Source organism: Prunus avium, chromosome 5 (assembly GCF_965620075.1).
Source record: "Prunus avium chromosome 5, drPruAviu1.hap1.1, whole genome shotgun sequence".
Classification (NCBI taxonomy): Eukaryota; Viridiplantae; Streptophyta; class Magnoliopsida; order Rosales; family Rosaceae; genus Prunus; species Prunus avium.
In genome coordinates, this window is record NC_142288.1 from 19069765 (window position 1) to 19096689 (window position 26925).

Sequence of the window (26925 nt, forward strand, 5' to 3'; positions counted from 1 at the left end):
TAATTTGCATTAGTGTTTTCATTTCATATTTCATTTGGGTTCTTTAAGTTGTATTTATTTATTTTGGTCCGAACTGAAATTTATTATTTTTATTTTTATTTTTATTAACGGAGAGGGAGAATTCGAACTTGTGACATCTAACAATAGCTAGTCGATTGAACTTTCGGATAATTGGGAGAAGAAGATATATGCATAAAGCAAGCAGCCTTGAACTTGAAGAGAGAAGTCTCTTATTCATATTTTGTAATTTAGTATTTCCTAACAGAAGAGGTTAAACAAAAATATCAAATTTCAATTTTAAAGCAGGAACAAGCAAGCAATTGCTCCCGTGGCCCATGGGCCTCTAACATATACAGTGATACAATCACCTCCACGGCCCAAAAGAAGAGAGAGAGAGAGAGAGAGAGAGGGAAAAAGAGCAAAACAAAAAAACAGCAAATTGCCAATGAGGCCCACTGTTTGATCTCTTCTTCTGATCTACTCTTATCTGATCTCTCTCTCTCTCTATCTATGCCTGCGATCCCGATGATCCCTGGTGCTGCCTCTGGAGTGCCTGGGCTCTTCCTGCTCTGCCTTCTGCGGCGGCGACGCCTCGTACCTCGACGGCTTCCTCTTGAAGTGCCTGTCGTCGTCGCTCGACTCATACTCCATAGAAGCAGCAGCGCTAACCATAGCCTTTCTACTTCCACTTCCGCCACTCCCAGCCTTGGCAGTCGACGACGACGTCGTTTTATACTCGTCGTACGCCGATCCATTTGCCAACGACGAAGACGACTCCTTGTGATGATGTGCCGACGACGTCTTGTTATCCTCCGTCGCCGAAGGAGAAGCCGCGCGAGCCCGCTTCTTGCTCACTTCCCCCTCCGGAAAGCTTATGCGAGAAAACACGCTTGCCTTGTGCTTGCGCTCCGCCGCCGCCGCCGCTGCGGCAGCTGCTGCAGCTGATGCCGTAGAGGAGGAGGAGGCAGGTTTGGCCGATGCTGTTGTTGTTTCAGTGGAAGGTGGTGGTTTTGCAGAGGACGAATCAGAACGATGTCGTTTCTGACGCTGCTGCTGGTCATCCTCGTGGTGGTCGTGGTAATCGTCATAGTCTCGACCTCGATCTCGGTCTTGGGCGCGTTCGCGATCTCTGTCGTGGTGGTCTGATTTTCTCTTGGGAGGACGCGGTGGCTGTGGCTCCAGGTCACGTGGGTCACGTGAGGGCCTTCGTTCTGGAGATGACCTCTCGCGTCTGTGACGATGCTGGTGGCTGTTGCTGTAGTCTGGACTTGGTGATCGAGCAATTGACTTCTGCAATGCATAACAAGAAGAAAAACATAATAAGTCAACTTTTCCCGCAGTAATAATTCTCACAAAAATCATTTACTTTTCACTGTTACCCATTATTTTCTCTCTTTTTTCTTTTTTGCTAAGTGCTTTTACGTTTATTTTTTACGCCTTTGCGAAACTAACACCCGCTTTTCTTAAACACCTTTGTTCCCCTTTTTTTTCTTTTTGGTTTCGGTTTTCAAATTTTAGGAAAACAAAAAACTTCGTTAACACTTGGATTTTTTGCCGTTCGCTTTACAGCCTGCGATCCCATTAATTACTAATATCCAACTTTGCAGCCAGAACTCAGAAAGGAAGTAGAAATGGTTAACCAAAAATAATAAAATAAAATATAAAACCATTGTTAAAAACACTCATCCTGTGCAAAGTGCAGAAATTCAATTCTGAACCCGCAGCAAGCACTTGAGGATCATAATAAAAATATTTGTATCTCGGACAAGTGCAAACATGATCCAAGATGACTCCTGTTGGTTTTCTTCTTATTTAAAAAATAAATTCAATTTAGAGACGTTAAAAAAAAATAGAGAAGCAGGTGATTAAATTTTGAGCCCTGGCAAATATAAGTCAGAATTAATGGGATTCACACGGCTGTATACTAGGGTAATCCGAACATGTTGCTAAAGCAACAGAACAGAACTCTAATTGACCTCAGTTTTGGCCACATTTGGCCGTTTTCCATGTACTCTCGATCGATTCAAGCCACCGTGAAAAAGGGAGGGCAAACTACAATGTGTTCTCTCCATTTAATATCCCCATGACCAAATGGAGCATTACGAAGAAAAGATATAATATAATGACACAAAAATAAAATAAAGACTGAACGAACAATAATAACTGATAAGGAAAACAGACTAATATATCCTAGACTCTTTGGCATTCTCTGGCCAAATTGGTGTCCTATTGCCAACCTGGTCTCTCCTTGTAAGAGTGTTGATAAAAACCTTAAGAAAACCCTGCTGCTGCAGTATACAAATGATAAGAAGAGAGGGAAATTGGCACAATAAAGACGTACAGATTTGGATTTCATAGAAGTGCCATCGCCGCCACCGCTGCTCACTTCCCTTCCGAATTCCCGATCTTTAGAGAACTCCCTGCTGAAATATAAAATTAAAAAAATGAATTACTCAACCATGTAAAAATAGATACTACAGCTTGGGAGGAAAAGCAACCAATTGCCATCAGATTATAGGCAAGTTGTCCATTTCTCAGAAGAATAGTACTATTAGATCCTATTATGAGATATTGCCCATATACTAAAAACTGTGGGACACAAAAGGGCAAACAGCTTATACATAGCCCCACTACTGAAGGATTTCTCCTTTCAAATATCTCTATACTCTCCCCAAAGAGAAAAAAACAGCATCATAATTTTGTTTCACATACAGAATGATAAACAAACACAAAGACACATCAGATTCGAGAAGCTTGCATCACACTTTACTATCTCTTAGTACCAACTCAACTGACAAAAAATGAATTCCACATTTCAATCAAAATAACAGATCTCACATCTATTGTGTCCTTACAATGGAATTGCATCTAAAATGGAATCCAAACCCTTTGGTGGACCACACTAGAAAATGGCATCTAACAGAAACTGAATTTAAAAAATCTTCACATAACATGGCTATCAACTCACATATAACAGATACTCATGTTTTCCAAGTTATACCACATGCATAAAAATTCCAAGAAAAAATAAATCCAGTTTTCAGTCTTACGTTTGGCCTCGTCTCTCATTTTCACGCTTCCGCCTCAAATCAGCTTTTCGAGCCTCAAATTCCTCTCTGCTCATGACAGGGGGTCCAACATTCATGCCATTCATGCCATTCATCCCATTCATCCCATTCATGCCATTCATGCCATTCATGCCCATGCTAAAGTCAGCCAAATCCCTGAATAAAGTCCAAGATTACAAACACATTAGGTTGTGGGGCCGAAAGGAGGGAAAAAGCATTAAATTGTAACTTGCAAGCATCAAGTGACATTATCTTAGGGCACTGGTTACACCTGCAAACCTACTTTTTCCACAAAAATGACTCCAAGGGCAAAAACCATTGAATTGCATGCATAAGAGAAAGTACAAGTATCTATGGGGGGGGGAGGAGAGAGAGAAATTCAAATGAGAGAAATGTATACCTCTGAGGCGGAACCATGGGCATCATATAACCTTGAGCACCGAACGAGTCCTGTGGACCAAAACCCCCAAATGGCATGTCCAATGGGCCTAGTCCATAACCCATATATGGCATAGGACCACCATATGGTGCCATATATCCTTCCATACCCATGCCAGGTTGCATGCCATTCCAGTAAGGATTATAAGCACCGGGGCCCATAGGCATCATATAGTTATCAGCTGCAAGATCTTGTGAGGTTCTCCATTGCATGTCTGCATTGAATGTAATAATATTATGGCATCTAGAAAAGCACAAGAATTGAAGTATCCAATTCAAATTTATATGACAGATAGAAAGCTCTAAGTTCACAAAACAAAGTAGGAAGAAGAGCCATACCATTCGCAGGCATGCGAACTTTCTTCTTTTTCCTTTTCTTTCCTGTAATGCACATACAATGACAAACAAATAAGTAATCACTACAGTTCCAACATTTTTTTTGGAGTCAAACTAAGCTTTATTTTTAAGAAAAATCTTTTACTCAACATCCATCCAACTTCTGTATGTCAAGAAAGCAAGAAAACACATAGAACTTGACATGCACCATGAAAAAATGCGAAAACAGAACTAGTAGGCCAACAGAACAAGACAACTATAATTCCCAGACCACTACATTACCTGCCTCCCCAGAAGCCAGCCTTTGTTGCACTTCTTCCTCAACAAGTGGAGCACTCCCTTGCGATGCTGGTTCCTTCACACTCATTGACTCATGTGTAGCTTCAGATACATCAGCCACTTTTATAGTCCTCACTTTCTCTAAAATCTGCTGTGGGGCAACAACAGGCTTTACCTCATCTGCGGTTTCCTGTATCTTCGGGATTTCTTTATTCAAAGATAGCTGTAGTTCTTCTCCCCTTGATGCAGCAGATTGAGTTGGAGAAGGAATCTTGGGTTGTGGACAGCGTGCAGACTCCATATCTGAATATTACAAATCACAAGTTTAATACGAACAGAAAATGACTACTCTGGTGTAAATAGAAAGAGAAGGAACATTATTGAAATACAAACCTTGAACTTGGAAAGTACTCCCAGCATTGTCAGCACTACTGTTACCCCCAGATTCCAAGATTCGATTGATTGTATCCCTGAGTGTCTTATTTGGCAGTAGATCGTCTGCCAGTGTATTTGTAGCCCCACAGACACACACTGACTTGGACATAATGTAGTTCCGGATACCTGATTATAAAGGCACCCAGTGTAAATACAAAGAAAATTTATAGTTACCAAAAAGATTACAAGGCATTAAGTTGAAATTCTTAGACGCTGCAAAATTTACGCAATAATATTTACATCATAACTTACACTTATCACAAAAGCTCTTAAAGCAACACTTGCTCGTTAACACAGCATCTTTCATTACTTCCTTGCACAACGGGCAGTGTAGCTCGGGGGGTAGATCACCAACAGACCGTGTAGATGGTAAACCTTCAATCTCTCTCTCGAAAGCAGCCCTGTTTTCATATTAAAGATTATAGTAAGTTTTCATGCAAACAACTGGAAGGCAAGCATAACAACTATGAAATATAGAACACCAGATCAGCTTACTCATTTGGCCTCAAAACAGCTACTGCACCACTTGGCAATGCATATGAGCCATCTGGGGTTGCCATCAGCATGGACTTGGGAATGCCAGTGGGTGGCTTCACTCTTTTTATGTCATAAGTTGGATCACCATTTGTAGGGCAGTGCTGAATAAAATGACCTAAACAAATACAATATGTCAAATATAACTTCTATAAGTGCATTCCTGATATAATCATTTATCACAAAGAAAGAAATAAGAACAGGAACATACCAGGAACCTTACACCTGTGACAAATATAGCCCTGTGGAGGTGTTTTCCTCTCCAACCCCCCTCCTCCTCGACCTCAATCAAGAAAAGAAAAATCAGTTGTCATGTAAAATATGAGAGAGAGAGAGAGAGAGAGAGAGAGAGAGAGAGAGAGAGAGAGAGAGAGAGAGAGATATTGAATGAGCACTGACATATTAAGTAAAACAAAAATATGTAATTTTAAAAGACTCACCAAAACCACGTCCACCCATCATTCTTCCACCCATACCCCTGCCAAAACCTCTACCAGGACCAAAGCCATCAGGACCTTGCCTGCAAATACAACACAGAGATCATCCAACATTAGTGACCATGAATCTATCATTTATCACAGAACTAAATAATAAAACTGAAAGCATCTCACTGTTGCCAGTCCAAGGCTGGAGTGTCGATTAAAGCCTTAATCTTGCTATCTTCATCGGCTTTATTTGTTGGCTGAACATCCGGAGCCTGATAACTTGTCTGCACTGGCAAGACTTCAGGAATTTCATACAAATCACCTCCAAGATCATCCCAATCTGACTCATCAGGCTGTAACGCCAAAATAAACACACTGTCACTAAAAGCTCTGACTGATTGGACAAAGAAAGGAACAATCACGCCAGGATCTAGTAGATACTAAGGCTTACATATTTCATGGCAGATGAATCAGCTGCCAGAAAGCTAGTCCTTTCTGGTTCAGTATATTCCACCTTATCTTCCACTTTTGGCCTGCAATAAAGGAAATAAAAATAGCCTAACTCAACCAACCCTCGAAATTGGTCCTAATGGTCATAAGGAACACAAAAATCCTATTGAAGCACATAGCACTGCTTGGGCACACTCCACAGAAGTTACAATAACAGGTACTACCCATATCACAGGTTTGTTAAACACAATAACAATTGATACTGCCAACTCAAAATTCATAATGGACCTCACAAAAACATAACTAAAGAATTTAAAGGATCTGAGATAGTACTCTGAATCAGTAACAATTGGCATGCGAGGCCGTCCAGGTACGCGTCGAATTAAAACTGAAGTATTTTTTGGAATCAACATTGCTTCATCAAGATACTCTGAAATTGCAAAACATAGAACATAAAGACTATAAAAACACAGCAAAGATATTGATCCATGAAAGCAAGGATAAAAGCTACCAAAATGCGATTCCCCAAACCATAACCCATGGTTCCTAGCTAGTTAAAGTCAGATTAACCATTCCAAAAGATCCCAGATTTCAATCTCACACACCCTGTCCTGTCCCCTCTCAGATTGAGTCAATTTAACATATTGGTCAAACTTTGTTCATTCGATAACAAAACTAAACCACCACATAAGGTCAATCTAACTTAACTTTCAAGGCACATGGTGGCAATTAGTGACCCCAACGTTAATTGAAGTATGGCAATGTAACATCCTCTATATAAACAACATGTAGATAGATAGCTACAAGCATAAAAAAAAAATGACCAAATACCCAAAAATCAAAATTTGAAATCTCCAAAATCATATATGATTTTACCACTCAACACACACACACACTCATATCACCTGCTAGGACCCAAATTTGTGTTTAATTACAAATTGTTCAGAAGGGAATAACTAAATCAGAACCAACCTTCATTGGTCTGGGCGTTGGTGACCACAAGGTCGAAATCAGTACCCCTCCCTAAGTGCTTGGATTCAAATATTTTTTCTTTCAAAATACCAACTGAGATGAAAGGACCGTCCATAGCAATTGAATCATAATCTCTTGCACTCTTAAATTTATAATACACCGCCATGGTCAATACTTTTTTTTTCTTCCAAAAAAATAGAAATATGTATAATAATACCACAACAAGAACAAACAAACGCCCCGAGGAGAACGATAATCAAAGGCCAATAAAAATATAAAGGCCTTGTATTAAACTCCCAAAAACAAAAATCAAACAGTACAAAAAAATTGAAGATCTTTTCGTTTTCTTTTTTCTTCGATTAATCTATTGAGATCGAACAATCAAACCACCGCAGAAGAACAGGGAGAGAGAGCTCTTCAGAAGCTTCTTCGCCGACCATACGCCAATCTCCTCTCTTCGGTTCGATTCAATTCCTTCAATAACCGATCATTGAGCAGATGCTTCGAATCAAAATAGGTTCCGAGAGCCACCACAGATTCAATCCTCCGCCGATCGTCGCAATTCGAATCAAATTTCACAGATCTCAGTGAAATTAGAAAAAGCCCTCTGCGCTTGTCTTCGCACCGATCCTTACAAATAGCCTGAGAGAATCAGAAAACCCTAGGCTGAGGAACCGATTCTGATGAGCGAATGGATGGTACAATTGCTCCAAAGTCGCCGATTGGTTGGCCGTACGCATATAGCACCGAGGAAAAATTCACGAATTCCGAGAGCTTCTGACACGCCAAAACCGAGAAAACCCAAATCTTTCAGAGAGAAACCGCTTGAAATTTGTGAAACTGGTGATGGTTTTCAAGCACTAGGACATCTGTGTAGGCTTATAATCATTACGAACAGCCAGGCTGCTAGGGTTTGGTTCAGAGAAATTTGAGAGAGAGAGAGAGAGAGAGAGAGCTCTGAGCGTTGGGTTTTGTTTTGCTTTTTTCTAATTTCCTTTTGTTTTTGTTTTTGTTTTGTCCTTGAAATGGTTGAGGGTCGGTTTAACGACTTTCGTTTCGTTTGTGGATAATCCTTGTGGGGCCAGCCCAACAAAGACTCGTCGCACACTCAATATGCATTTTTTTTTTAACTTTAAAATTTAAACCATAAAATCTTTACCGTTGAAAAGCTTTGACTCTAAATAAAAATGTTGACCGTAGAAAAACTTTGGGCCCAAGTAAAATAGAACAGCTTCCTCCTTTTCCTTATAGGATTGAGAAAGATTTATTCCTTTTCCTTACAGGATTGAGAAAGATTTATGCTATAAATAATAGCCGGGCACCTTGTATTTTCTACCTTGAGTGAGTGAGCAAGCCAGTAGGAAATCAACTAGGTTTTGCTTCTGGGCAACCGTCAATTTTCATATTTGACGAAAGCTCTTGAGTTTCCATTAACAAAGAGAGAGTTTTGTTGGGTCTGTGTTGTTTTCTTGAGATAGTTTGAATGGAGAATTATTGGTTCCTTAAGCCGCTCGGTGAAGGAAGTTTTGGGGTTGTATGGAAGGCGTTGCACAAGGTGACCGGTGAGATTGTTGCAATTAAGCAGCTGAAGAATGAGGTGTCGAGGTTGACTTCATGGGAGGAGTTTCTCCAAATGGCTGAAGTTGAGTCTCTGTCTCAGTTGAAGAACCACCCGAATATTGTCAATTTGAAACAAGCTTTCATGGAAGTTGATGGCACAGCTTCCCTTGTCTTTGAATTCATGGAGGGCAGCTTATTTCAATTTATGCAACTGCAGAATAAGAGATTCAATGAGGCACAAATCAGGAATGTGTGTCATCAAATTCTTCTTGGGCTAGATCACATGCACAAGAATGGGTGGTGCCACCGTGACCTCAAACCGGAAAATTTGTTGGTGAAGCAAGGTGTGGTCAAGATTGGGGATTTGGGTTCTGCTAAGAAGATTCAGCCGGGCATTCCTTTCAAAGATTATGTCACAACTCGCTGGTACAGAGCCCCGGAGGTGTTGCTCGGCTCACGCTTCTACGATTCCAAGGTTGATATGTGGGCTGTGGGTGTAATCTTGGCTGAGATGTTCAACCTCCGCCCTCTACTTCCGGGTAAAAATGTGGAGGACCAGCTGTTTTGGATTTGTAGGGTGCTAGGCAGCCCAACCATGAAGTCATGGCCTGAAGGGCAAATTCTTGCAGGGCAGGTTGAGTATCAGTTTCCACAGTTTTCTGGGTCTGGTCTCTCATTTTTCATCCCATCTGCGAGTGATTCTGCAATACAGCTTATTACTTCGCTTCTTTCTTGGGATCCTGCTAAGAGGCCGACTGCTGCAGAGGCACTTAAGCATCCCTTTTTTGTCGGCTCCCACCGTATTCCACGTGCCATTCCTCGTGCCATTCCTGAAAGACATCACCATATTCTTCCTAACATTGGTGGCATTTTAGCTCAGCAAATATTATAAGTTCACTTGTATTTGAAAGATTTTTAGCTCTACTTTACACAATTAAATTGAATTTGTGAAGAGAGTTCATAATCATATGTTGTGCAAATGCTGAATATATATATATATACATTGATTCACTTTTTTTATCTTGCTATGTTATATCATTTACTGGTTCATATCTGTATCTATAGAGTTTAGCTTTCATGTAACTTCTGTGTTGATGTATTCTACAGTAGTTCTGGCCCTTGTCTTACTCTAACAACACATGATCGTTCCTAGAGAAGTATAACTTCTGAAAATGACCTTTTGGACTGCAAACTTTCTTACCCTTCTCTATCCACAGTCGCCAAACCAAATAATGGATTGCTATATTTGAAAACTCTACATTAAACCAAAGAAACATTTCATAGCTTGAATGATGTTAATTAAGAGGATACCAATACCAAAATGATGCATCATTTAAAGATAAGGCAAAACAAGCTAATCTATGAGTCGCTAAGTTGGCATGTCGGAAAACAAAACTAACGGAAGTATTACTCAAAGTTGCAATGTACCTTAAAATTTGATAACATGATAAAGTAAATTATAACCAAAATTGGAATATAACCTCAAATTTTGATTGAAGGATCAAATTAGTTGAACATGATGAGTTCAATTAAAATTATCTTTTGAAGAATAGATTATAATCAGAGAATAAATCTTCCCCCAATCGTATATCTCAGGATACATGTCCCAGTCTTTGTCATCTCCAACTACATATTCAGTTCCATGGGCTTCTTCACTTTGTAAAAGTAAGCAGAGAAGACCAAATATAATGACCAAAGCTCTGCTCTGTGTTCCAACTCTTGTCCCAGACATCTTTGAACCATAAGTGCTACAACAATCTTATCAATTACCAATGTTTAGATATTTTAGATGATATGTTTTTCAAAAGAAGAAAGTTGTGGTATCAGACTCTTTCAATCTGTAAAAATCAATCTACTTAATGCTTGCACTCTATATTTTGGTTCGTAAACTTAAAATTCTAGCTCCACCCCTAATTAAAGACATGTCTACGGGAGGACTTGGCGAAACAACAAGTTGTCCGTCTTGTACAACAACTTCTGTGCTAATCCCCGTAATGCAATTTCCTCTATGTCAACTTGGTTTGAAGAAAATAAATAAATCATCTGGGATGGAGTGTGAGATGGAGAGGAAGCAAGGGGAAGGAGGAAGAAGAAATGGTTAAATTCAAAAAAATAACATACAAAAGATTAATATTGCAACATTTCCTTCCTAGAAACTCTTTATTGCAAAGACAAACTACTGTAACAACAAGCATATATATAGCTAGATGAATCACTCTGCATGAACAGAAATTCTCATTCCATATCCACAGTAATCTATAACATTACAAATAAAGTAGTTTTGACCCTTGTTTAACACCACATGATCGTGCCCAGAGTTGTATAACTTCTTAAGATGGCCTTTTGCACTACAACTTTGGTACCCTTTCGCATCCACAGCCGCCACGCCAAATAATGGGTTGCTATATTTGAAAACTGTACATTAAACCAAAAACAAATGTTAGGCAAATAGTTACAAACATATGAATTATTCTGCACCATGTATTTTTCAGGTAAAACTTTTTTCTTTTGGACAAACTTTTTTCATAACAGTTCTAAACCAAAGAAACAGTACAAGAAATCAGCTACTAGTACATCTTGAATGATATCACGAGAATCCCAAAACCATGAAGATGCATCATTTAAAGATATATTAGGCGAAACGTGCTAATGTATGAGCAGCTAAGTTGGACTCTCTGAAAACAAAACTAACAGAAGTATTACTCAAAGTTGGAATGCACCTTAATGATGAAATAACTTATAACCAAAACTGGAATATCACCTCAAATTTTGATTGAAGGATCAAGTTAGTTGAACATGATGAGTTCAATTAAAATTTTCTTTGAAGAAAAGATTATAATAAGAGAATAAATCTTACCCAAGACATCTCCAGCCTTGAAGTGCTTGTCTTTCCCCCAGTTGGATACCTCAGGATACAGGTCCCAGCCTTTGTCATCTCCCACTACATATTCAGTTCCATGGTGGGCTTCTTCACTTTGTAAAAGCAAGCAGAGAAGGCCAAATATGATGACCAAAGCTCTGCTCTGTGCTCCAACTCTTATCCCAGACATCTTTGAACCAAAAGTGCTACAATTTCATCAATTACCAACCCATTTCAAAGGGTTGAATTTATAGAGCACAAAAATAAATTAATTATATCCAGAAGAAGAAAAAAAAAAAGATTATTGGGTGAATAGGTACATAGCAAGTACATGCATCCAATATATTTATAAAGGAAATGAAATAGTTGCTTTTGGTATACAAAACCCTTATGGATATTGATAAACAAGTTCGATATTATTCTTAACTTGCATTGCACTCAAAGGCAGGTTTGAATAATACCAGATTATGCTAATTACCATAATTACCGCACATATAATTTTGTTAGGCAGGTTGGATTAATACACTAAAGTCTGCCTTGCACCGTAAAGAAGACAAATTCAAACAAACGTTTTTTTTTTGGGACAATGAATCCCTGAGAATGTGTTGCAAGCAATCAATTAGGCAATTTGTCTCCTAAACTAAACTATATAATATTAATCTGTCAAATCTAAACTCATGTAATGTGTATCTGTCAAATTAATCACTTAACATTTAGGATACAGTTTCCTTTTTTTTCCATTCTAAGCTTGCCACATCATTGAAAAGAATGCTTAAAGAATAGGGTACATTTCTATTTGGCAGACCAAAACCAAAACCAGACATTCTAATTGTTGAAACCAGAAATAAAGCAAAACAAAAACAGCAGACTTATCATGAAACAGCCTGATATGTAGAAAATAAAAGCAAAATTAAGCATATCCAAATAAAATATCTAGCTTTCAAAGAAACCAAAACAATCTTGCTTCATTTCATAGTCTTATCTTGTTCTCTCTCTCTCTCTCTCTCTTCTGAAAATCTCAATGACCACACCGAAAAAATTATGCTACTGACTGTCTTCCCAAAAATCCACTGCCACATAATGAAGACTATGCATATGTTATGTAAACAAAGTTTCTTGTTGCTCATGCCACATAATGAAGATTGACAAAACGACTTAAGTCGTACGTCTCACAGGCCTTGTGAAACAAACCTCGTTTTATGGAAATTATGAGCAGAGGAATTTCATAGTTTGGATAAGTTTCATCCACTCATATCCATTTATGGTATGATCTCCCAATAAATTTTACAAGTGAAAAAATGAATAAGATAAGAAAGAAGAAAAATATGAATCAACTCGCAAAAGGTCAGTGAAAACTTAGATTGAAAAAGGCTTAAATATAGACATCTAATGAAACATTCCATCTAACACAAACAGGCCTAAAATTGACGTTTTTAAAAAGCGAACGTACAATACTCGCATTGTACATGTACGTACATATTTCTCGTGTTTAATACACGTATTCTTAACAAACTTTTCAATAAGACACACAAAAAATGTTCATAAAGTGGCCCACTTACCCCGCTTGACCGTGGTTTGGTGACCCACTTTGCCCCCTACTGTCAACTCCGTTCAAAAGTCTATTAATTATGATGACGTGACAGGGGTGTTTTTGTAATTTCAAATTCATTAATATTTAAATATACAATTTATTTTTTAATTATAATTTTCCAATTTTAATAGTTTATTTATTTCTCCTCCTTTTCCTGCAAAACCCTACATTTACATTTCTTCGAAGTATTTCTGAAATCACAACGAAAATTTGTGCTTCTAGTTCGTTGTAATCCAGAGAAGTTGTTTACAATTTGTGCATCAACAAGAGCCTTTTCCCCTTGGGATTTTTTATTTTTGTTTTCCCCGCCAGACAAGGAATGTTCATAAATTACATATGCATCTGGTGTTTACTTAGATTCTGAATTCTTAACTTTTATTGTGTCATGTTTCTTTTCTTTTCCTCCCTTCTTAAGCTCCGGTCCCTTCATGTTCTTCCAACCAACTTTTTCTTCTCGAATAGTCAGAGTATAGCTAGTTTTTAATAGAAAAAATTATCGGAAAATGAAATCAAAAGCAAAAATAAAAAATAAAAAAATGTACATGTTGGGGTTTCATGAATTTATGAGATCAAAAACTTTCTGTAACTGTAAATGTTCAGATGATTAGCTCTACAATGGTGGAGACAAACCTCATAGCTGGAGGAGTTGCATCGCTGGGTTCTCTAGATTTCAGCATTTAAAGACGAGTTTTGGTTTCTAGAGTTCTAAATTTTCCTTGAAAAATTGGACTTTTCTAGCTTAGTTTCACAGAAAATCTTCTGGGTTCTTGTGGTGAAGAAGCTCCAGATACTTACAGAACTGGAGGAATTTTGTGGGTGATTGCGGAAATTTGGGAGTGAGAGAGGTTTGGTTTGGGGATAAGAGATTTAGTTGATGGGAGTGATTAGAATATTAGGAGGTGCATTCAATTAGGATTTTAATAGATTATTTTGAAGCTTAAAAGTTCAGTGGTATTCAATTCAAATTTTTAAGTAATGAATTAAAGTCTGGTGATATTCAATTAATATTTTTAAATGGATTGTTTTGAAGCTTAAAAATCTAGTGGTATTCAATTACGATTTTTAAGTACTAAATACAAGTCTTGTGGTATTGAAAAGCTTATTGATTTTGAAGTATTTCATTAAATGGTGTATTCTATGAGACTTTTGAGTATGTGATATAAATACCAAGCTCCATAAAAAATCTCATCATTCTATGCTTGATTCTCACTTCTTTCTATTCTTCTATTTTCCTATCTCTTCTCTGTTTTTCTTTTATGTGAGACCTTGCAACCTTTGCGTGGCTGCCACCCCCCAGCAATCCACTGCCAAACCCCGTGAGAACCTTGATTACATTACTTGAATGAAAACAACAATAAGAAATAAGAATAATTATTGAATTACTTTGTGGAGCATAGAGAAAAAAGTGAACCTCCTATGGAAGAAGACGAAGATGGTGATTTGGGTATCTGAGACAGTGAGGTATCATGCCCACCAAGTGTTCGACTTGAGGTGGTGGCTGAAGCTGTGTGGTGGGTACTTTGGCTTGGACTTGGTTGTTTTTTTTTCCTTCTTTGATTTTGCAAATTTGGGTGTTCCTTAGTTCCATCCTGGATCCATACATTTCCCAGGACAGTCAATTGGTTTGGTCGACTTGGGTGGTCTTGCTGGAACTTTTGTGGTTCTTGGAGTCGACAAGCTAGCTATGCGGATTTGTTTTTCATTGTAGTTGCAGTTTTTTGTTGTATTATTTTGCTTGTGAGAGTTAATGGTAGTTTTGCATTTGCAGTTGAGTGCTCAAGTGATGAGTGGTGTTCTTGCATGTTATGTCTAGGCTCTCAGTATCTTTAACGTATTCATTCTGACCATGTGTTCAAGCTTATATAGAAATATAAGTAAAATCATATAATTGCAATCTATTAAAATCATAAGTAAAATCATGTAATTGCAATCATGAGTAAAATCATATAATTACAAATCCGGCTGAAATCCATTACATTAAAATTATGTAATTATAATCTATTAAAATCTCAATTGAATACACTCCCTTAGTCAGAAAATGGGAGCAATTTCCCCCACCATCTGGGTTGGTGGTTGTTTAGGCAGGGAGGGGGTGGGCTTGAGGAGGGGCAGTTATGGCTGCCAATAGGGAGTTGGGTAGAGAGAGAGAGAGAGAGATTCTTTTTAGTTCTAAATTTTTTAGTGTTTTATTTTTATTTTAATTAGTTTTAATCATTGGAATATTTAATTATATTTTTACCTATGTGGAGGTGGGCTCCACTTGCCACATCACTCTTAATTGGTGGATAATGATCCATGTATATGAAATTACAAAAACACTCATGCCACGTCATCATAGTTAACAGACTTTTGGACGGAGTTGACAGCATGGGGCAAAGTGGGTCACCAAACCACGGTCAAGAGGGGTAAATGGGCCATTTTAAGTTTGGGGGGGCAATGTGAGATTTGACCGTAGTTTCAGGGGGCTATACTTGTTTTGACACGTGGGTGCCTAATTGCTAGGGAGCCCTCTAGTTTTTATATATAAAAAAAATAGTATACCTGTGTGGCTATGCATAGTTTTTTTTAAATAAATCGTATAGCCGGGTGGCTATACAATGTTTCTTTAAAAATAGTATAGCCGCGCGGCTGTACTAAATTTTTTTAAAAATAATATAGCCGCGCAGCGTTACAGGGTTTATATATATATATATATATATATAATAAATAGTATAGCCGATCGGCTATATTCGGTTTTTTGAATGTTTTTTTTATAAAAATAGGATAGCCGCGCAGCCGTACTTATTTGGACACGTGGCGCCTAATCCGTTACTTTTTTTGGTTAATAAATCGTATAGCCGGTCGGCTATATTCGGTTTTATTAAAGTTTCTTTAAACAGTAGTATAGCCGCGGGGCTATACTGTTTTTTACACATGGGCAACTAGGCGCTATGCTGCAAATCTGTTTTTTGTTTTTCATAAATAGTATAGCCGGTCGGCTATACTCCCCTTTTTCTTTTTCTTTTTTAAATGCGCGGCTGTACCTGGTTTTTTACTTCTTTTTATAAATAAATAGTATATAGTATAGCCGAAGGGCTATACCCGATTTTTTAATTTGTTTTTTAAAAAATAGTATAGCCGCGCAGTTATACGGCTATACTACGAGGACAAGGATGAAATCGAGGATTTCCATTATTAATTTGCTTTGTAAACTTGTTTCGTTGGCAATTGTTTGTTAACCAAAACAGATGCTAATATGTTGCATGCAGCATGCTTATGTATAAAACTAACTCCGTGTCCGTGATGAAACAATATGGCATCAACATGCTTGGGACAGACACAAGTACCATAAAACTAAGGCTAGCTAGCAGATGATGGTTGAATTTTCCGTGGTAAATGGTACTTTCGTAATTTTGTTAACTTTTCCATTATTCATTCACTTTGTAGGAAAAAGAAAGTCGGTGACGAGACGACAATTGTCTGCGAGTTGGGAAAGTAAAATCCATGTCAAGGGTGTCCAAAGATATCATTGGGGTGTAAATAGAATCGCAAACCACTAAACCCTAAACCCTGTTTTCCCTGCAACGGTGGGAGGCTTAAGCCTGTAACTCAATCAAATCTTTTACCCAGATGAAATTTAGGGCTTCACATGGAGTCTGTATATTCCCTCACTCTACACACCTCAATTCCCTCCATAGCCAGCGTCGCTGCTTCGCTTCCTTTCTCAAGAAACTCCATAAAACCACTCAAGCTCGTTCCTTTTCCAATGGCGGAGGTGGTGGTTCTAAAGGTCAGTGTTTCGCTTCCGGCGCTTCATTTCTGTTTGGTTGCCGAGAAAATAATGTAGAGAGAAAGAAAGAAACTTTGTTTAAGTGGAATTGATTCCCCAATTTCTTTTTTCTTTTATGTATCAGATAAATACGATGTAAAGCATTGGCGTATCTTGAATTAGTTACAAATCGTTGTGATGGAGCATTGGCACTATAAATTTTGAATTTAGTTTCTGTGATTGTTATGAGCTATTTATTTGTTAAAAGTTATCATTAGGTATATTTTTTTCAAGCGTGTGAAGCTAATTACAGGCTGTGTGCAGGTGATTCTTTTCTGTTGCCTGGTGCAACGGTGGCTACATTGCTTATGCTCGGTGCTTTACATGTTCGTCGGATGTATGATGACAGGAAGGTATATGTGGGTGAATTACATTCCACTTTTCGATAAAAAATGTGGGAATAAATAAATAAATGAATGAATGAATGAATGAAATCAGCAGCATATGTGCGTTAACCATGATTGAGACATCCCGGATAATCTGCCGTATAACAAAAAACATCACATGTCAGATGTCAGATGTTTATATAACCTTGAGAAGGTCTTTTGAGTAAAAGGAACAAAATATTCAACCTTTGCCTCAGAATTCGAATGTTTAGTTACATAACTGTTATCACTGTCTGTCCATAGTGGTGAATTCAGTAGATTACATGCTATCTCTACCTTCTTGGTGCATAACACTTGAAATATGCAGTAGAATACTTTCTTTATGCATTTATGTGTATTTGTTATATTGTTTCTATATTCCAAATTGATCTCAGTTGTTACAACTAGGCACATTCTAGAAGTTGCGATGATTTTTTCATGTCTAAATATTTCCCCCCCACTTGATTGATAGGTCGAGGAGGCACGGGAGAAGGGAACGGAATTTGAGTTTCAACCTGATGTAAAAGTAATGTATCAATAGTAATCATTGCCTGATGTTTTGTAGTTTCATGCTTTCACTTATAGCTTCTGTGTTTTAGTTGCAAAGTTCGTTGTCCATTTCTGACTTTGACTTGAACTTTATTTACATTGGCAACCGTAGTCTACATTTTTAAGATTGCTGCCTTTGCGCTCCATTTCCAGATGTTGGGGTTTATTGACTAGTGTGGTAAGTGATCTTCCTGTTTCTTGATTCCTCATCTTTAACAAATCTATTTCCTTTTCAAGCTACATGTTCTTTTTACTATTATTGTTTTTTTGGAGAAACAAATTTATATTTGTAGCTCGACTCATAATATTGTCTTAGCTATTTTTTCTTATTGATATGATATCAGATTAAGTTTTGAAATTATTTACCCACTAGACAAAAATGTTTTCAGGAAATCCCAGTCTCTCTACGTCCATATGTTTATGGAGCGTGGGCTCGAGCATTCCATTCAAGTATGATTTTATCTTTTTCATTATTGTTGTCTTCAGACTTTTTTAATGTTTTGCTACAATAGTTAGTCATTTATTAGTTTTGAATAGAATGGTAGAAATTTGTGCATGAAAAAAAATTAAAACTGAATGATATATAATATATTGAAAATATGATATGTTTTGCATTTTAGACTTGGAAGAAGCAGCTTTCCCTCTGGATGAATACGCATCTTTGCGAGAGTTCTTTGTTCGCACCTTGAAAGAAGGTTCCAGGCCAATTGACCCTGACCCACAATGTCTGGTAACTGGTAACCAGCAATTTGGACTGCTTATTTGTCCAATCTGTTCACTTTGAAGTGCTTTTAGCATTTTGTGACTTGCATGACTTCATTTCTGTGGTGAAGGTTAGTCCTGTGGATGGTACTGTATTACGATTTGGGGAGCTTAGAGGAGCAGGGGCTATGATTGAGCAAGTCAAAGGTTTTTCTTATTCAGCTTTTTCCCTGCTCGGTGCAAGCTCATTTCTTCCTTTGATTGCTAAAGGAGATGTGAATGAGGAGAGTAGTGAACCAGAAAATGCTTCCAGGGAGAAGAGTAAGAAGTCATGGCTGAGAGTTTCATTGGCTTCTCCTAAAGTGAGGGACCCTGTGTCAGCATGGTAATGAGATACTTGGATGCAAATAGTGCCATTAGTTGACACATAATTTTTCATGACATTTATGATGTACCAAGTTGAATACAATGCAGTTTAATAAATATATAAATTTTCTTGGCAGTCCTATGAAAGGCCTCTTTTACTGTGTAATTTACTTGAAGCCTGGAGACTATCATCGCATACATGCGCCAGCTGATTGGAATGTTCTTGTACGCCGTCATTTTTCTGGTAAGCTTAGGGCTGTGAAGACCTGCATGTTGAACACATTGGGGCTGGTTCCTTACTTCACTTTGGGTTAACGGTTCTGTGGATTATGAAGGAATTTGACGCCTTAGAAAGTTCTTTATCTTTATATTTCTCTAAATTTTATGGACCGTTTTGTGTATTTGCTTATTCTCTAGCAAACCAAAAGCAAATACATGATTGGTTGCCCAATTTTTAAGTTTTCATTTTATGCTCGCATTGATTACCAGATTTGTTTTGGCTCTAATAATCTTGAGTTAGCTATTTCATTTTCTAGTTACATTTAGGATCTTGGTGTTTACTTTGCAGGTCGTCTACTTCCTGTAAATGAACGTGCTACAAGAACAATCAGAAACCTTTATGTTGAGAATGAACGGGTAAAATTTTGTATATTAGTTTATATTAACAGGAATTTAACATTTAGCAAGATACACTGCTATTTATGTTTGTGGTATTATCGCTTTCATTCGTGTTATGAGAGATGCAGATGCTTACTTATTAAAGAAATTAAATTATGCTTCTTTTTTCATTTATGGGATAGTGATGGACAAGAACTAATCAATGAGAAGATATGATGAGGACATCTTTGTCAAACCCATTAGGATTTACAAAAGAAAGAGATGGAAGAGGAAATCATTTAATTTGTTCTTTAAATCTGGCATATTTTATTCCCGCGATTAGTTTCTAAGATATGCAAAAACCAATTAACGAAACTGCAGGAGATGAATTTAGACATAATAAGGGCATGTATGAGATTAAATATTCTGGATGGTATGCTGCAATGCATATAAAAGGAATTTGACACGGTGACACATTACAAACAAAAACTTGCATTCCTTGGAAATATCTGGCCTTCTCCTGTACTTTCAAATCATCCTATTGTTCAAAGGTTCTCCCAGTGTCAGATAATTTAATAAATCAATATGTCAACTTGCTTTGCTGTGTTTGGTCTTCCCATCTTTTCCCGGATAAATATGGGTCAGCATGCAATTCTTCCTTTGTTCTTTTATTGATTTATAGTTGCCTTTGCAATTCCTATGCGATCAGGTTGTGCTTGAAGGTTTATGGAAAGAAGGATTTATGGCACTTGCTGCTGTTGGAGCAACGAATATTGGTTCAATTGAGGTCAAGTGTTTCTTTGCATATGATGAGTTGAATTCCCAGGAGACACGCCTGCGCGCACGCACACTCACAAACCAAACATGGAAACACTTGCACATAGAAACAATTCTTTTACTCACTTCTGGGTTTGGAAATAATGTAGGCAATTAACCTGAGCAGGCTGAATTTGAAGGAGGTTTAGGACACAATCAAATACTGTGCATGGAAGGGCTGGGTAGTGCATAGGGGTGGTGTTTTTTTGGGCATCTCTTTTAATAAGTGCACAATCGATTCTATAACAATCCAATACCCCCCTCCACAAAAACAAAAGGCAAAAAACTGAATGAAAATCAAATTTCATGAGTTGCACCTTGTCCCAACTGAAGCAAACCCAGATTGATGGGTGTATTTTTTTTTTTTTTTTTTCATCGGACTTGGGTGTCATTGGATTACTAGTTTGTACTGATTATCTTTCTATTGTCGTTGACTCTCTGATCTTGGACATGGCAGCTTTCCATTGAACCGGAGCTTCGGACAAACCAGGCAAGAAAGAAGTTACTGCACTCAGAGCCTCCAGAAGACCGGATATATGAACCTGATGGTATTGGTAGGACGCTGAAGAAAGGAGATGAGGTTAGAGATGTATTTTGAATGTCTTCCAGGATTTTTATGCTTTGGTTAGTTTTGTAATGTCCACGATATAAAAAGAGAACAAAAGAAAGCTGCTTGGAATTTTAAAATCATATTTCATACTTTTACTTATTTACTTTTACCAACATGTGGCCTAGAAATCCTTGGATAAAAGATTTATTTTAATGGTTCCACTTGCCTTGAATCCCTTTTTTGTTGACTTCCAAGCATGAAGATGGAAATCATTTGAGAGAGAGAGAGAGAGAGAGAGAGAGAGAGAGCGGTTATACATAACCAGTCTTTACGTGGTTTTTAAAATTGGTATCTTAGATTCTTATGCTCCTCATCACCAAACTTATGAGCTCTTCCATTGGTTTATTATCTTGATCTGTTAATGTTTTGTGCATCTATCCATTCAAGGTTTTTATTTTACCGGTTACTGTCTGTGTGCTTCCATCTATTCAGGTAGCCGCATTCAACATGGGATCAACGGTTGTGCTTGTCTTCCAGGCTCCCATATCACTATCACAAGAAAATGGGGATTCCTCATCAGAGTTCAGGTTTTCGGTCCAACGTGGGGATAGAGTCCGTGTCGGGGAAGCCTTGGGGAGGTGGCAGGATCAGTAGTAAGCCCCGGGTAGCTAGCCTATAATATGGTGTATTCAATCTTTTCATGATGAAACAAAAAAAGTCTCTGTTAGCCATGTACCAAATTGCTGAAATTAAAGTAATATATCATTAATCAGTGCAATGCTGCCTTTTACAGGTTTAACTTTTTCGATTAATCAGAGCAATACAGGTTCCAGTTATGGGAATATACTGAAAGAAACTTGGATGTTCATAGAGCCCCTCCACAATCTACCAAGCGAGCACTTTCATGGAGATTAGAAAGTGAATATTAGATAAGAAACTACCATATAGCTAGGTGAGTGTTGAATGAGAGTGATTTGATGTGTCGTTGTTTGCGTCGAATGTTAGGAAATTCTTACATATTTGTTCATCTAATGATGTGAGGTGATTTGATACTAATATGGTCTGTTCATTAATCATCTCATAATTGGGTTTACTCACACCGTGAAATCCCTTATTTTTAAATCAAGTTTATATAATTCAGAACATAGAATAAAACTTTTGGGTTTTTGTACTATTGTCCCATGAACTTCGATTTGTGTATCGTTTTGGTGCATGAACTCTTATTTGTCACAATTATTAGTTTGTGATTAGTACATACTTAAGATAAGTAAGCACATTACACGACAATGACCATTTGGTCTAGTGACACTTAATGTCTATTTTATTAGAGAATATTTTGAGTACAAATTTTATGGACGAAAATTGTTGATTAATAACACCCGCCCCTCCTTCCCTTTTCTCTTATTTCTCATCTCCATACTCTTTCTCATCCTTAAGATCATTGGGCTGTCCACAAACACCCACCCCCAAAACTAAGCTAGGATTAATAGTTCGTTTTTCCTCTTTCTGAGTACATGGACGAAATTAAGGAGATAAATTTTTTTTGCTACAAAAATAAGAGAGAGAGAGAGAGAGAGAGAGAGAGAGAGAGAGAGAGAGAGAGAGAGAACAAAATTGCATTAAACCTTTGTAGAATGATTGCAAAATGTTAAGAGTATCATTTACCCTTTTATTATCAACAAATAAAAATCTATCTTAGAAAGAGTGACAAATTTATAGATGTGTCATTATTTTGACAAATGTGAGTATTTGAATGAAATAATCACGTAGCGGTTGGAGGGTACATTAATTTTGCCATTAACATCAAGTATTGATCAAAGCGAACCCCCCCATTATGACCGCCCATCTGTTGAAGAAATTCTTCCAGTTCTTCCTCAGATGTGGTATGCCCTAGCGAGGTCAATATATTGCGCAGCTCATCGGTAGTGATAGTGCCTTAAAATAAATAAAAATAAATAAGAAAATTTTATTCAAAAGCACATGAACCATTTTCTTGAACATCTTTTTTGTCAATCAAAAGTACGAAATGATGATTAAGCGAACTTAAGTTCTATAACTAACGAATGAAATTTAAATATTAAGGATGATTTAGTAAATTAATTCAACATTTCAACCACGTATTCTCTTTCGTATTTCTACAATTGTTATGTAACGGTCACTGCGTGTGTAACATGTTATGATCTTTCTTGTATCCATGAAATGAGAAAATTTTAGATGGAATCGGCTATATACAATCATGTGTTTAGTCAAATACAATTAGTGATAAAGAGGAGAAATTTAAGTTGAGATGGTAAAGCCTAATATATACACATAAATATATACAAAAAGAGGGATCTAACCTTTGCCATCCTTGTCAAAAATGTCGAAGGCTTGCTTGAGCTCCTCGACTTGCTCATCGGTCAATTTGAAATAATACATATTTCCTTCTGTTTGTTTTCTGTTTTTATAAAGAAATATATATAAACTTCTGTACTATTTTTCTTTGATGTCTCTTCGAAGGCTCCGAAAGAAATGGAGCGAAATGGAGGTATTTAAAGTGTTCATCAAATTCTCTCTCTGCGACTGTGAAAGAATGTAGTTGTTTAAATGGATGGAGGTATTTAAAGCTAATATGTTGCATGCAGCATGCTTATGTATAATAAGTTCTGTGCAGGTAATTTTTTGATGAAATAATATGGCATCAACTTTCTGCCAATTTTACCCAGAATAATATTATATGCACATGAGAGGATGATTTGATACTAATATGGTCTGTTCATTAATCATCTCATAATTGGGTTACTACCACATCGTGAAATCCCTTATTTTTAAATCAAGTTTATAATTCGAACATATAATAAAACTTTTGGGTTTTTGTACTATTGTCCCATGAACTTCGACTTGTGTCTCATTTTGGTGCATGAACTCTTATTTGTCACAATTATTAGTTTGTGATTAGTACATACTTAAGATAAGTAAGCACATTACACGACAATGACCATTTCGTCTATCGACACTTAATCTCTATTTTATTAGAGGATATTTTGAGTACAAATTTTATGGACGACAATTGTTGATTAACAACACTCACCCCTCCTTCCCTTTTCTCTTCTTATTTCTCATCTCCTTGCTCTTTCTCATCCTTAAGATCATTGGGCTGTCCACAAACACCCACCCCCAAAACTAAGCTAGGATTAATAGTTCGTTTTTCCTCTTTCTGAGTACTTGGACGAAATTAAGGAGATAACTTGTTTTTGCTACAAAAATAAGAGAGAGAGAGAGAGAGAGAGAGAGAGAGAGAGAGAGAGAGAGAGAACAAAATTGCATTAAACCTTTGTAGAATGATTACAAAATGTTAAGAGTGTCACTTACCCTTTTAATATGAACAAATAAATATCTATCTTAGAAAGAGTGACAAATTTATAGATGTACTTGTCATTATTTTGACAAATGTGAGTATTTGAATGAAATAATCACATAGGGGTTTGATTATTATGTTGGGAATAATAATAATAATAATAATAATAATAATTACTGAGCGTTCAAGAATTTTGCCGAGAAGTTCAAGAATTGATCAAAGCGAACCCTCCCATCATCACCGCCCAACTGTTGAATAAATTCTTCCAGTTCTTCCTCAGATGGGTTTTGCCCTAGTGAGGTCATTACATTGCTCAGCTCATCGGTAGTGATAGTGCCTGTAAATAAATAAAAATAAATATGAAATTTTTATTCAAAAGTATCTTTAACATCTTTTTTGTCAATCAAAAGTATGAAATGATGACTAAGGGAACTTGAGTTCTATAACTAACCAATGAAATTTAAATATTAAGGTTGATTTTTAGTAATTTAATTCAACATTTCAACACATATATTTTCTTTTGTATTTCTATGATTGAAACATGATGGTCACTGCGTGTATAACATGTTATGATTTTTCTTGTATGCATGAAATGAGAAAATTTTAGATGAAATCGGTTGTATACAATCAAGGGCGGAACTATGTTAACAGCTAAACTGGGATGTAGCCCAGTGAGCTTTTTGAGGATTAAATATAGCCTAGTAGATTAAAGTATAAAAAATCTAATTCTTTACGAAACATGTACACATTTTCAAGTCTGTTATAGAATATATTTTCAATTTGATAATATGTGTTTTTGAGTTGCATTTAATATGTATTTGTCTTATGTTAAAGCTTTTTGAAAATTATAATTTAGCCCTGCACTCGAGATCTTAAGATCCTAAGTTCGATTTCCCCCTCCTCAATATTGCTTGTATAAAAAAAACAAAAAAAAAACATATTAGAAATAAGTCAATGGAACTATGAACCAGCGTGGTTTATATGATTTAATGTATACTTTTATTTCTAGAAAGACTATAGAAACTGGAAGTAGCAAAAAAAATTATCATTATATTTTAAGCTAATAACGTTAGTTAACCCATTTGTTAAAAAATTCATGGTTCCCCTTGTATACAATCATATACAATCAGTAATAAAAGACGAGAAATTTAGATTGAGATGGGTAAAACCTAATATACACATAAATATATAAAGAGGGATCTAACCATTGCCATCCTTGTCAAAAGTGTCGAAGGCTTGCTTGAGCTCCTCGACTTGCTCATCACTCAATCCGTGAGACATATTTCCTTCTGTTTTTTTTTAAAATAAAGAAATATATAGAAACTTCTGTACTGTTCTTCGTTGATGTCTCTTTGAAAGCTATGAAAGAAATGGATCGAAATGGAGGTATTTAAAGTGTTCAAATTTCTCTCTCTGCGACTGTGAATGAATGAATGTAGTTGTTTAAATGGATGGCAGTAAATCTCGCTGCAGCTTTTACCACAGTTATTTATGTTAACTTTCAACCTCTTGTGAAAATGCAACACTTAGAATTTTGACTCGGTTTGTAGGGGGTCTGTTGGCTCTGCACCTCCTCCATCCAAATTTTTTCTTCATTTTTATTGAAATGTTTTTTTTACACGACCTCAAATAAATTGAAATCTCAACAGAAAAGGAATTTGCACTCTAAAAATAATTTCTTATATTTCATCAAATAAAATTTATGGCATCTCCTCACAATGGCAGAGCCAGAAAATTCATCAAGGAGGGTCAACCTCAAAAAATAAAATCATCGCATAACAAGATAAATTTATCTAATAATACAAAGTCTTTAGTAATAACTCATATGTCATTCCAATACATTCACAATCATCCTCGACGAGTTTTCATCTCTTGAAATCTTTTCATAATCACTTCATTATCTATAATATCAAATGTATCTTTCTCAATATATATGATCAAGCTTTCATTCATCCATATCTCTCTCATTCGGTTTTGCATATCACTTTTCAATATATTCATAGCAGAAAATGCTCTTTCCACAGAGGCAATCGCAATTGGTAGGATTAGTGCCAGTGTCACGAGCAAGTAAACCAATGGGTATACCCTATCTTTTTTTGTAACGAGCAAGGAAAATTGTGTTTTTTAGGTTAGCAAGGACCTCTTTGCAAATAAGCTCTACGCACCTGATCTTGGACACTGGGATTGTAATCCAAAATTCGAATTCATAGTCCAGGATCTGAAGGAAGATCAGCCAGATTGATTTCCTCACATTGACGTTTTGTAGTACCATGATTTAATACATCTGTTCTTAGAGGATGTGACAATTGATCTGTTGCTTTTCTTTTAAAATATTTCTCCATAACTGTTTAAAAAGTAAATTTTAGAAATCAGATAATAAATAAATCATATAAAAATTATTGTTCTTGATTTGAGATAATAAATAAATAACTAATTAACATACCACAAATACAATAAACTATAAAAAAAAATAAAAAAATAAACTACACCAAAAAAAATTACACTATTAGGGTTAAAGACTTACTGGGTTAATCGTCACAATTCAGTGAAACAAAGTTGAATTCTTGTAGAGAATTAACTTTAGAGTCGGAGAAAAAAAAAAGACTTGAATGATTGATGCAAACAAAGACTTGAAATAGAATAGGTTTAATTTAAGCAGTGCAAAGTTGAAATAGAATAGGTTTAATTAAGCTGTGCAAAAGGTTGCCTGCTTTAGCTTTTAGGTTAGTAGTTCTTTAATTAAGAAGTTAATAAAATAAATTAAAATTTATAAATAAAAAAATAAAAAAAAAGGAAAGCTGAGAAGGGTCATATTTTAATAATAATTTATATACAAAGGGTAAATAGTAATGAATGCAGGGTTATTTATGGAATTTCAGGAGGGTCA

The 26925-nt window shown here is 36.5% G+C and overlaps 4 protein-coding genes and 1 pseudogene across 6 annotated transcripts; 2 read left to right on the top strand and 3 right to left on the bottom strand.

Annotated features, from left to right (window-relative positions):
• Positions 1–207: 207 nt before the first annotated feature.
• LOC110757128 (E3 ubiquitin ligase PARAQUAT TOLERANCE 3) lies at positions 208–7954 on the bottom strand. Its single transcript, XM_021958680.2, has 15 exons — positions 6938–7954; positions 6299–6395; positions 5967–6048; positions 5702–5868; positions 5531–5610; positions 5302–5373; positions 5052–5208; positions 4809–4957; positions 4515–4682; positions 4125–4424; positions 3846–3887; positions 3469–3721; positions 3051–3224; positions 2342–2423; positions 208–1290 (listed from the first exon to the last, which is right to left on the bottom strand). Exons 1-15 carry the CDS (start codon positions 7101–7103, stop codon positions 505–507), a joined length of 2775 nt encoding a protein of 924 aa, XP_021814372.1. The 5' UTR covers positions 7104–7954; the 3' UTR covers positions 208–504.
• A 279-nt stretch (positions 7955–8233) lies between these two features.
• On the top strand, positions 8234–9390 carry LOC110757187 (cyclin-dependent kinase F-4 pseudogene; annotated as a pseudogene).
• A 1190-nt stretch (positions 9391–10580) lies between these two features.
• On the bottom strand, positions 10581–13822 carry LOC110757183 (basic blue protein-like). Its single transcript, XM_021958743.2, has 3 exons — positions 13579–13822; positions 11355–11563; positions 10581–10912 (listed from the first exon to the last, which is right to left on the bottom strand). The coding sequence occupies exons 1-3, from the start codon at positions 13623–13625 to the stop codon at positions 10710–10712; spliced, it is 459 nt and encodes a 152-aa protein (XP_021814435.2). The 5' UTR covers positions 13626–13822; the 3' UTR covers positions 10581–10709.
• Positions 13823–16389: 2567 nt separating this feature from the next.
• Positions 16390–21858, top strand: PSD1 (phosphatidylserine decarboxylase 1). 3 transcript variants are annotated; one of them, XM_088252839.1, is made up of 13 exons: positions 16393–16717; positions 17021–17109; positions 17594–17647; positions 17783–17848; positions 18060–18120; positions 18291–18400; positions 18504–18757; positions 18876–18982; positions 19307–19374; positions 20045–20122; positions 20609–20731; positions 21194–21354; positions 21495–21857. In XM_088252839.1, coding segments are annotated over exons 1-13 (1332 nt in total). In that variant the 5' UTR covers positions 16393–16557; the 3' UTR covers positions 21496–21857. The 3 variants fall into 3 exon arrangements, with proteins under 3 accessions (XP_088108966.1, XP_088108965.1, XP_088108964.1); XM_088252838.1 differs by having other exon boundaries at positions 16394–16717; positions 21194–21365; XM_088252840.1 differs by lacking the exon at positions 20045–20122 and having other exon boundaries at positions 16390–16717; positions 21194–21365; positions 21495–21858.
• Positions 21859–23987: 2129 nt separating this feature from the next.
• LOC148294466 (calmodulin-1-like) lies at positions 23988–25383 on the bottom strand. Its single transcript, XM_088253019.1, has 2 exons — positions 25244–25383; positions 23988–24375 (listed from the first exon to the last, which is right to left on the bottom strand). Exons 1-2 carry the CDS (start codon positions 25317–25319, stop codon positions 24212–24214), a joined length of 240 nt encoding a protein of 79 aa, XP_088109145.1. The 5' UTR covers positions 25320–25383; the 3' UTR covers positions 23988–24211.
• Between the last annotated feature and the right edge of the window lie 1542 nt (positions 25384–26925).

What these genes read in the sequence shown, in the direction of transcription:
- LOC148294466 (XM_088253019.1), bottom strand. Translation starts at nt 25,319, where the DNA reads ATGTCTCACGGATTGAGTGATGAGCAAGTCGAGGAGCTCAAGCAAGCC. An exon ending in TTTTGACAAGGATGGCAATG is followed by an intron (nt 24,376 to 25,243) that starts GTTAGATCCCTC and finishes ATTTATTTACAG; the next exon opens with GCACTATCACTACCGATGAG.
- PSD1 (XM_088252839.1), top strand. Translation starts at nt 16,558, where the DNA reads ATGAAATTTAGGGCTTCACATGGAGTCTGTATATTCCCTCACTCTACA. An exon ending in AGTTTCAACCTGATGTAAAA is followed by an intron (nt 17,648 to 17,782) that starts GTAATGTATCAA and finishes TGGCAACCGTAG; the next exon opens with TCTACATTTTTAAGATTGCT. An exon ending in CGCTGAAGAAAGGAGATGAG is followed by an intron (nt 20,732 to 21,193) that starts GTTAGAGATGTA and finishes CCATCTATTCAG; the next exon opens with GTAGCCGCATTCAACATGGG.
- LOC110757128 (XM_021958680.2), bottom strand. Translation starts at nt 7,103, where the DNA reads ATGGCGGTGTATTATAAATTTAAGAGTGCAAGAGATTATGATTCAATT. An exon ending in CCAGCCTTGGACTGGCAACA is followed by an intron (nt 5,611 to 5,701) that starts GTGAGATGCTTT and finishes TTGTATTTGCAG; the next exon opens with GCAAGGTCCTGATGGCTTTG. An exon ending in GATGGGTGGACGTGGTTTTG is followed by an intron (nt 5,374 to 5,530) that starts GTGAGTCTTTTA and finishes TTCTTGATTGAG; the next exon opens with GTCGAGGAGGAGGGGGGTTG.
- LOC110757183 (XM_021958743.2), bottom strand. Translation starts at nt 13,625, where the DNA reads ATGCTGAAATCTAGAGAACCCAGCGATGCAACTCCTCCAGCTATGAG. An exon ending in GCAACTCCTCCAGCTATGAG is followed by an intron (nt 11,564 to 13,578) that starts GTTTGTCTCCAC and finishes ATGAAATTGTAG; the next exon opens with CACTTTTGGTTCAAAGATGT. An exon ending in CAAGGCTGGAGATGTCTTGG is followed by an intron (nt 10,913 to 11,354) that starts GTAAGATTTATT and finishes TTTAATGTACAG; the next exon opens with TTTTCAAATATAGCAACCCA.